Source organism: Panthera onca, unplaced genomic scaffold (genome assembly GCF_046562875.1).
Source record: "Panthera onca isolate mPanOnc1 unplaced genomic scaffold, mPanOnc1 haplotype 2 h2.h2tg000214l_path, whole genome shotgun sequence".
Classification (NCBI taxonomy): domain Eukaryota; kingdom Metazoa; phylum Chordata; class Mammalia; order Carnivora; family Felidae; genus Panthera; species Panthera onca.
The window spans coordinates 46,838-57,775 of record NW_027675842.1 but is presented as its reverse complement, the minus strand read 5'-3'; the positions used below and the strand labels follow the sequence as shown (position 1 = coordinate 57,775).

At 37.9% G+C, this 10,938-nt stretch overlaps 1 protein-coding gene across 1 annotated transcript; it reads right to left on the bottom strand.

The window, feature by feature from the left end:
- Nucleotides 1-476: 476 nt before the first annotated feature.
- LOC145715226 (sex-determining region Y protein) lies at nucleotides 477-1,196 on the bottom strand. The gene has a single exon (XM_081794919.1). It carries the CDS (start codon nucleotides 1,179-1,181, stop codon nucleotides 477-479), a length of 705 nt encoding a protein of 234 aa, XP_081651045.1. The 5' UTR covers nucleotides 1,182-1,196.
- Between the last annotated feature and the right edge of the window lie 9,742 nt (nucleotides 1,197-10,938).

The window sequence follows — 10,938 nt, the reverse complement described above, 5'->3', positions numbered from 1 at the left end:
AGTACCTGAGAGAGCAGTGAACAGACTGCGTACTCCTTGAAAGGATACGAAGTTTTCCATGGACGTACATTTTTTTCTATAAGACAATTTTGTCCGTGTTTCTCATTAGTGTATTTTTGAGTCACAGGATTTAAAATACAGAATGAAGATTCTGTTATCTATGCTGACGATTATCAGGTTATCAATATATATTTACTTGCAGCTATTAGTTTAGTACCCAATCGGCGGAAAACTGGATACGACAGTTGTTCTGTTAAACGACACACAGGCCGTCTTGGAAATCAAGCAGTTTCAGTAGTGTTAAGGTGCTCTCTTGCCAAGTTAAGCAGCTGTAAACCCAGGCTGGATCAGTTGAAAACGTCGTGTAAATTCTTTATCTGTTAAGCATGTGTACACGCTTTATTTTGAAATTAAGTGACAGAGGAAATAATAGTACAGTTAAGATGAATAAGGCTTGAGTAGCGACACTAAGGAAATCACCATGCAAAGTAAGCCTCAGAAACTCCCAGCTCTAAGTTACGGTAAAGGGGAGCATCCGCGGAGAGCTGCAGAGCCAAGTCTTCAGGACTGTTTCGGAGGGTTGTGGAGGTCCTGTGAGGTCCCGGTTCCAGCAGCGAGTTGGTTATGCTCATGGGTTCCGAGGAGGAGTATAACTGGTCCTTCATTCGTGAGTGTGCAGCCTTCGTACAGCCGTCCTTGTAGGGGAAGGCGTACAACCTCTCTCCCGCGTGCAGCTGACTACAGAGTGTGGACGAGGGCTCTGCGGGGAGCAATTTGTCACTTTTTTCTGGCGTGGCCTTCCGACGAGGTCGGTATTTATAGCCCGGGTATTTCTCTCGGTGCAGCGCCTGTAGTCTCTGTGCCTCCTCGAAGAACGGCCATTTTTCGGCTTCTGTAAGCATTTTCCACTGGTACCCCAGCTGCTTGCTGATCTCTGAGTTTTGCGTTTGGGGATTCTCTAGAGCCACCTTGCGCCTTTGGTCACGAGACCACACCATGAATGCGTTCATGGGCCGTTTGACGCGGTCCTGACCGCGGTCTCTACCATTTCCTCTGGTTTCGCACCGGTAATTGGAGGTAGGACTCTCCGTGCAAAGTTCGCTAGAGGTTCCCTCCACAGCGAGGATATTTTGTTGCTGTACCGCCTCACGGTGCTCATCGCTGCTCAATACTCTCAACATACCAGAAGCATAAAATTGCAGCGTTAAAAAAGGGGGGTTGGTGGGTAGCAAAGTTCGAAGGTGTAAACGTTACGAGAATTATCTAACCGTTGAAGGTTGTTTCTAGCAGAGACTTTCGTGCTCTAACTTTTCTTAGCAAAGTACTCATTTCTCCGCCCCAGCAGCTCACCTCAAACCCGCCCCCTGGCCACAGCCGAAGCCCAACCTACTATTCTCATGCAGACTTCGAAATAAAGTTCATGCTCGGCTCACTGCCTGTGTGCTTTACATCTAATCCGCCACGCTTAAGTCTCTATGCCACTCTTTAAGAATCGAAGCAAACTTTGTTATTCATTCATTTTATTATCCCTTTCAATCAAAGGACGAAGGTACATCTAACTGATGCGAACTGGATATACGTGAAAGTTATGTTTCAAACACAAAGTTTAACGATAACGTAATTCTGTTAGCCTTAGAAACACATTCAGGATATTGAATGCATGTTACGCATCATCGCGTTTGTTCGCTTCTACTTAAACTAAAATTCAAAACTCGATGTCAGTTTCCCACTGCCAGACAACTGGGAATACTGCTTTACTGTCTATGCTGAAGATTAACAGAATGCAAAATATATATGTTTCATACCCAATATTTAATGGCCACTCTCTGCGACAACTAAAATTAAATATAAAAATTGTTCTATTAAAAAAGCACACAAGACAAGCAAACCAACACCAACACCCCCACCACCAACAACCAACAGATGACCCTGGAACTCAAGCGATTCCAGTGGCACTGAGGTAACATTTAAGAGACTGATTTCTTTACATAGACTGTACACTTATACACTTATACCTGACTCACTCTCTTCTGCAGTTTCACAGAACTAATGATCAAAACAAAACAAAAAAGACTTTACAAATATAAATTAAATTTCTAAATTAGAGCCACCAACTTATCATCTTGTATATTTTACTTCAACCTTAGCACAAAAGTAAACAGTCATGGTCTACCAAGTGAAATAAGTGAATACCTCCTCCAAGTAAATTCTGAAGGTGGATATGGAAGTTATCCTAAAACATGGTCCTGTAATACCTTAGGCGGGAACTTCCCCAAGCAAGCCTTAAAACTATATTTGCAAAATGGGAGTAACAACTATAGATTGCACAGGCACAGCCTGTTAAAAAACAAACAAACAAAACCCCACCCCCCCAAAAAAAACCCAAAAAAACAAACAAACAAAACAAGGTCTCACCAAGACTAAGAATGATGCCAAAATTCCTAAGGATATTATTATATGATTCCTTCGTCACATGCAGATAATCCACATAGCCAAATGTGATTTATGCACTAAATGTGATGGTGCACTAATACAAACATTCCAAGCAAAACTTAACTTTAGTCAGTGAAAAGACGAGTATGAGCCACATAATTTGTATCTTACTTGTCTATTGAAGTTCAGTATTCCAGATCCAAATAAAATGGGAATCTGTTGTCACCTGACCCAATTTAAAATAGATTTCTTGGCACAGAATCAAACATTTAGATTACACTCATACACGGGAGCAGATATTGTAAAGCTGGAAATCATTTCACATAGGAGAAAAGAACATGCCATTTCAAAATTGAAATTGAAAGGCCAAAAGCGATACACACTGCAACACAGATGAACGTTGAAAACATCAGCCTGTCTGAAAGAAAGAAAGCAGAAAACAGGCCCCATACTCAATGTTTTTGTTTATGTGAAATACTCACAAGAGGCAAATTCATAGAGCCAGGAACCGGATTAGCGCTTGTCAGCATCTGGAGAAGGAGGACAAGGCACCAGGAGTAACCAATAAAGGTTGTAGGGTGTTCCTTCTGGGATGAGGAAATTTTCTGGAACTAGACACTGGAGACGGTTGAGCAACGTTGCTCATGCTCTTAAGGCCACTGAATTGTACACTTTAAATAGTTAAAATGAGGGGTGTCCACGTGGCTCAGTCAGTTGAGGGTCCAACTTCCACTGAGGTCATGATCTCGCAGTTCACAAGTTCAAACCCCGTGTCAGGCCCTGTGCTGACAGCTCAGAGCCTGGAGCCTGCAGCCTGCTTTGGATTCTGTGTCTCCCTCTCTCTCTGCCCCTCCCGCACTCATGCTCTGTCTGTCTCTCTCTCTCAAAAATAAATAAACATATAAAGAAATAAATAAATAAATAAATACATACATACATACATACATACATACATAGTTAAAATGAATACGATGAATTTTATGTTTTGTTTGTTTAACTGTACTCCACCCCTATCCAAAGAAAGGCAAACAGGGCCTCACACATATCTGTATCATTATACGAAGTAATATCTACATCAGGGAGGGTGGGGGAGCAGTCAATAAAATTTAAATGGAAAAGAGAGGTTTCACTGCTTTTGAATTTCCAGCTTCTAGAATAGTGGCTGGCATGTACTTGCCATATTGGAATACTTGAAATATTTCTTCAATGCTTTAGTAACTAACAAAAGGGATGGAAATAACCCCACTTGTGGAGGAAGAAAGAGAATTGGTAATCCATGTACCAAAGTAGAACAAAAGAGACATGAGCTTTTAACAATCTTTCTTACAAAAATAGAGGGGTGGTGGAAGAGGGAGTCACAGTTTACCTCTGCAACACGATGTCAATAATTTACCTAATGTTTCTTTGAGTGCATTTTTGAGCTTTCTCCTTGCGCAAGAACCAAGCTGATCGCCTGTGCATCTTCATCGTTCCAATACAAGTGGATTTTTTGATGTTTCTACTCATTTTAATTTTGGGCTGACACTCTCAGTTACTATGACCAACTGGCTATGACAATATTTACCAGCTCTTACAATCGTGAATTTTTATACCAGCGAATAAAGATATGCTCCCCTGAGCTGCTGGGTAAATGGGACTCCATTTCCACTTCCACCGCCCCAAGTCCAGTAAATAAAAGCTTAAGGCTTTCTTGTTATGTATGTATGCAACCTTTCTTTCTCATTAGTGATTACATCTCAACAGTTGTCCACTACATTTTTACCAATAAGACCTACCAAGCAATTGTAAGCGGTAGGAAGTGGTATGGTCCTATCAATCTTAAGTCTAAATGGGTTTAACAAAGAACAAAGGTTGCCAACCTAATAAAGTCGTTTTATCTTTTGGTGATGCTGCTGTAGTCAATTATGAAACTGCTCAGCAGACATTAGAATCAGGTAATTTCATAAGATTCTGGTATCTTTTCAGATTAGAATAAAAGTGAAGGACAACTGAAGAATAATAAATTAGATTATTCCAATGAAGTCAATTGCATTTGAGGCAAAACTACACACGACACACAATTCTCATTGGTTAAATACACCCTTCAAGCCTTGATTTTAATTTCTATGGTGGATGGGAGCACAGTTCAACACTGTTTACACAGTAAAACCCACAACATTTTACACTGATAATTTATAGATGATTTCTCCTCACCAAAACAAAACAGAACAGAACAGAACAGAACAAAACAAAACAAAATGAAATGAAATGAAATCAGGACATCTTCAGCTTAAGGAATGGTTACAATTCCCTGAACCCCAGGGAAATTTTACTTCATGTATTCCCTGTAATTTTATCAAGACATTCTCATCAAAATACAAAGACTGTACATGCGGTTATAAGATAACCCCCAAACCTTACACCAGTTGTAGTTTACTAACCTAAATTCATTTATGTGTCCATGTCACTTACACTTTATCTATGAGCTATTTTCTAAAAGCCTACTGGTAGATAGGATACCAAAGACAAGGAAAAAAAAGAAAAAGTAGATGAAGTGCACAGCAGCAACTTTTCAAATGTTTTGTGCATTAAGAGACACTATCAAGTGAGCGGAAAGACTGAATAGAGTAAAACTAATTTAGGATTTTTAAGAATTTAATTAGTATCTAATTCCCTTTGGGATTTTGGAGTCAAATATCCCCTTTTAAATTTTTTTTGTATATATATTGTATACTTTATATTATAAAGTATATATATACATAAAATATGTATATATATATATATATATATATATATATATATACATACTAAAATATAAATATATATATCCCTAGTACAATATAACGTTATAGGGTTAGGGTAATAAATATATATTTATATATGTTTATTTACATTTAAATAATTAAATATATTTTAATTAATTACTTAAATTACATAAGTAATTAAATAATTAAATATATTTATATATATTATTTATACTTATATATATTTATAAATATAGATCTATTATGTATTTAGATATATAGATTAATATATATTGATATATTTATAATATATATATAGACTATATATACTATATAGTACTATAGACTATATATACTATATGATATATACTATGTGCTATATATATACATATATACATATATACACATACATATGTATACATATCTATGTACACACACACACACACATACACATACTATATACCTACACACACACACCACACACAGTTCTTAAAACAAATATAGCCTTGGAGCTGAAGAATGAAAACTAAACATTCTTTTATTCTTTTAATGTGTTGGGTGATGCAGTGATGCAGTTTTGGAGTGGTGGTGGTGGCAGGGGAGGGGCACGGACCACAGAGTTGACAGACAACAAAGAATTCTTGAGATGTCTTTGGTGCAAAAAAGGTGGCTTTATTAAAGCACAGGGACAGGACCCATGAGCAGAAAGAGCTGCACTGGGGTCATGAGGAGTGACTAATTATATACCCTCAGGTTGGGAGGGGTTAGGGATAGTGTAAGTGTCTAAGGAATTTCGGAAGCAAGGTTTCCAGGACCTTGAGGGGCTAGCTGCTGTTAGGAAAAGGTCATTTACTACCGTCTAGTAAAACCTCAGTCATATCGGTGGGGCCATATGCTTAGGGGATGGTTGCCAGAATATATTTTGGGGGTAGAGATAAAGGGATTTTTACATGTTAAAGGAGACTTACAGGATCCTGGGAGCCAGGAAAATGTTAAGTTAACCTTGCCTTCTGCCTTGAGCAAAGTGTCCTCATGGAGGTAGCTGAGATCCTAGAGGGAAGTCACTCTGCCTGTTTCAAGGACTTGTCAGTGGGCTGTAGGCAGTAAGGAAGTTTAATTTCTCATTTGCCTCTTTTTCCTGTATCATTAGGTTTCATTGTTCTAAGACTTTAATCAAATAAACCACACAGATGCTGATTCCTTTAAATATGATCAGTTTCATTGACATATCCTTCTCAGGATAATTAACTTGAAAGAAAAAAAGACATATCCTTCTCAGGATAATTAACTTGAAAGAAAAAAAGACTACCTGGAAAAAAAAAAAAGGTTTACAATTAAGTGTCTACTGTACTTAGTTTACAACTTTAAAGTAATGCTATTTGGTTTCTTCCCTAACCTCAACTGAACACTCCCTTTCTTCTAATTCATCACTTTGACCTTCGCAAAATATGGAAGATTGTCCCTTAAAACAAGGTTTCAATCTTAGAAGAGAGGAGGGGAGAAAAGTATATCCTGAAGCATTTTCCTGGATCAGTTGTTAATGATGTTAATGTTAATGGTGTTAAAAAGCACATCTCTGCTAGAGAGGCATAAAGTATGTGAAAAGACGCTGATTTTGTATGCAATCCTCCTTTCTACCCTGAAACATACAAGTGACCTCACTGTTTTTCATTTAAGTTCTGATGTGCAAGTGCGAGCTAATTTTTTGTTAATTCCTCTGATCAGCTCCACGGCGGGCCCTGGTATTTGCACTTACACTTTTAATGTTTCACCTTCAAAACAATAACGCAATAGTAATGGATATAATATGTTTGCTGATTTGGTCTCGTTTGAATGACAATGGCTCAGTACCTTGCCAGCTAGAAAATATTGCTTGATTGTAAATGACTCCTTATGCTGAAACTGCAACAGGTATCTGATGCATACAAAAGAAAAACAGGAGGAATTGTGGACTTTTCATATTTAAATATTATGTTGCAATGATCCCTTGCTTCAAACTTTATTAGATTGATCAAAACAATCACCTGAGTCTGGTGGTTAAAAGAAAAAATGGTAATTCTCCATCTGTCTGATCTCATCAGTTACCTTAGTAACTGTTTTGCACTGAAAAGAACTAATTTTGATTCTCAAACACAATTTATACTTATAAGTCCCTTATACTTAATTCTTTTAATCCCCCTCATTGCTTCGGTTATAACCAATTTCCCAATTGTAATATCACTTACATTCCCTTTAATTTTTCTCCTTTACCTACACTAGTCAGTGGGTATTTAATATTACAAGCTTTTTAAATAAATGAGGGTTTCTTATTTTTCTCTTTCTAGTGCATTTTTAATAATTTCTCTTGGCCTGTTTTCTTTCTTTTTTTTTTTCTTTTTTCTTTTTTTTTTAACAAGATGTTGTATAGTCAAGGCTTGTGCAGGTAGCAAGAAAGAGGCAGGTGAAGAACCTGAAAAGCTGTTGAATACAATAAAAATATACTTTGGCTCACTTGCCTATTTTTTTAAACGTATTAATTCCACTCAATTAACATAGAGGGTGATATTAGTTTCAGGTGCAGAATTTAGTGACTCATCACTTCCGTGCAACATCCAGTGCTCATCACAACAGACATCCTTCTTAAGACCCATCACCTATCCAACCCATCTCCCACCCGCCTCCCTTTTCTCATAAGTCTTAGTTTGTTCTCTATAGCTAAGAGTCCGTTTCTTTTTCTAAATTTGTCAATATTAATATTATTTATATTTACATTTTAGTTAACATACAGGGCAGTATTGGTTACAGGAGTAGAATTCAGTGATTTATCACTTACGTATAACACCCAGTACTCATCCCAGCGAGTGCCTTCCTTAATACCCATCACCTGTTTAGCCCATCCCCCTAACTACTTCCCTCCATCAACCCTCAGTTTGTTCTCTATCATTAAGAATCTCTGTGATTTGTTTCCCTTTATTTATAGCTCAGGGGAGCATATCTTTATTCGCTGGTATAAAAATTCACGATTGTAAGAGCTGGTAAATATTGTCATAGCCAGTTGGTCATAGTAACTGAGAGTGTCAGCCCAAAATTAAAATGAGTAGAAACATCAAAAAATCCACTTGTATTGGAACGATGAAGATGCACAGGCGATCAGCTTGGTTCTTGCGCAAGGAGAAAGCTCAAAAATGCACTCAAAGAAACATTAGGTAAATTATTGACATCGTGTTGCAGAGGTAAACTGTGACTCCCTCTTCCACCACCCCTCTATTTTTGTAAGAAAGATTGTTAAAAGCTCATGTCTCTTTTGTTCTACTTTGGTACATGGATTACCAATTCTCTTTCTTCCTCCACAAGTGGGGTTATTTCCATCCCTTTTGTTAGTTACTAAAGCATTGAAGAAATATTTCAAGTATTCCAATATGGCAAGTACATGCCAGCCACTATTCTAGAAGCTGGAAATTCAAAAGCAGTGAAACCTCTCTTTTCCATTTAAATTTTATTGACTGCTCCCCCACCCTCCCTGATGTAGATATTACTTCGTATAATGATACAGATATGTGTGAGGCCCTGTTTGCCTTTCTTTGGATAGGGGTGGAGTACAGTTAAACAAACAAAACATAAAATTCATCGTATTCATTTTAACTATGTATGTATGTATGTATGTATGTATGTATTTATTTATTTATTTATTTCTTTATATGTTTATTTATTTTTGAGAGAGAGAGACAGACAGAGCATGAGTGCGGGAGGGGCAGAGAGAGAGGGAGACACAGAATCCAAAGCAGGCTGCAGGCTCCAGGCTCTGAGCTGTCAGCACAGGGCCTGACACGGGGTTTGAACTTGTGAACTGCGAGATCATGACCTCAGTGGAAGTTGGACCCTCAACTGACTGAGCCACGTGGACACCCCTCATTTTAACTATTTAAAGTGTACAATTCAGTGGCCTTAAGAGCATGAGCAACGTTGCTCAACCGTCTCCAGTGTCTAGTTCCAGAAAATTTCCTCATCCCAGAAGGAACACCCTACAACCTTTATTGGTTACTCCTGGTGCCTTGTCCTCCTTCTCCAGATGCTGACAAGCGCTAATCCGGTTCCTGGCTCTATGAATTTGCCTCTTGTGAGTATTTCACATAAACAAAAACATTGAGTATGGGGCCTGTTTTCTGCTTTCTTTCTTTCAGACAGGCTGATGTTTTCAACGTTCATCTGTGTTGCAGTGTGTATCGCTTTTGGCCTTTCAATTTCAATTTTGAAATGGCATGTTCTTTTCTCCTATGTGAAATGATTTCCAGCTTTACAATATCTGCTCCCGTGTATGAGTGTAATCTAAATGTTTGATTCTGTGCCAAGAAATCTATTTTAAATTGGGTCAGGTGACAACAGATTCCCATTTTATTTGGATCTGGAATACTGAACTTCAATAGACAAGTAAGATACAAATTATGTGGCTCATACTCGTCTTTTCACTGACTAAAGTTAAGTTTTGCTTGGAATGTTTGTATTAGTGCACCATCACATTTAGTGCATAAATCACATTTGGCTATGTGGATTATCTGCATGTGACGAAGGAATCATATAATAATATCCTTAGGAATTTTGGCATCATTCTTAGTCTTGGTGAGACCTTGTTTTGTTTGTTTGTTTTTTTGGGTTTTTTTTGGGGGGGTGGGGTTTTGTTTGTTTGTTTTTTAACAGGCTGTGCCTGTGCAATCTATAGTTGTTACTCCCATTTTGCAAATATAGTTTTAAGGCTTGCTTGGGGAAGTTCCCGCCTAAGGTATTACAGGACCATGTTTTAGGATAACTTCCATATCCACCTTCAGAATTTACTTGGAGGAGGTATTCACTTATTTCACTTGGTAGACCATGACTGTTTACTTTTGTGCTAAGGTTGAAGTAAAATATACAAGATGATAAGTTGGTGGCTCTAATTTAGAAATTTAATTTATATTTGTAAAGTCTTTTTTGTTTTGTTTTGATCATTAGTTCTGTGAAACTGCAGAAGAGAGTGAGTCAGGTATAAGTGTATAAGTGTACAGTCTATGTAAAGAAATCAGTCTCTTAAATGTTACCTCAGTGCCACTGGAATCGCTTGAGTTCCAGGGTCATCTGTTGGTTGTTGGTGGTGGGGGTGTTGGTGTTGGTTTGCTTGTCTTGTGTGCTTTTTTAATAGAACAATTTTTATATTTAATTTTAGTTGTCGCAGAGAGTGGCCATTAAATATTGGGTATGAAACATATATATTTTGCATTCTGTTAATCTTCAGCATAGACAGTAAAGCAGTATTCCCAGTTGTCTGGCAGTGGGAAACTGACATCGAGTTTTGAATTTTAGTTTAAGTAGAAGCGAACAAACGCGATGATGCGTAACATGCATTCAATATCCTGAATGTGTTTCTAAGGCTAACAGAATTACGTTATCGTTAAACTTTGTGTTTGAAACATAACTTTCACGTATATCCAGTTCGCATCAGTTAGATGTACCTTCGTCCTTTGATTGAAAGGGATAATAAAATGAATGAATAACAAAGTTTGCTTCGATTCTTAAAGAGTGGCATAGAGACTTAAGCGTGGCGGATTAGATGTAAAGCACACAGGCAGTGAGCCGAGCATGAACTTTATTTCGAAGTCTGCATGAGAATAGTAGGTTGGGCTTCGGCTGTGGCCAGGGGGCGGGTTTGAGGTGAGCTGCTGGGGCGGAGAAATGAGTACTTTGCTAAGAAAAGTTAGAGCACGAAAGTCTCTGCTAGAAACAACCTTCAACGGTTAGATAATTCTCGTAACGTTTACACCTTCGAACTTTG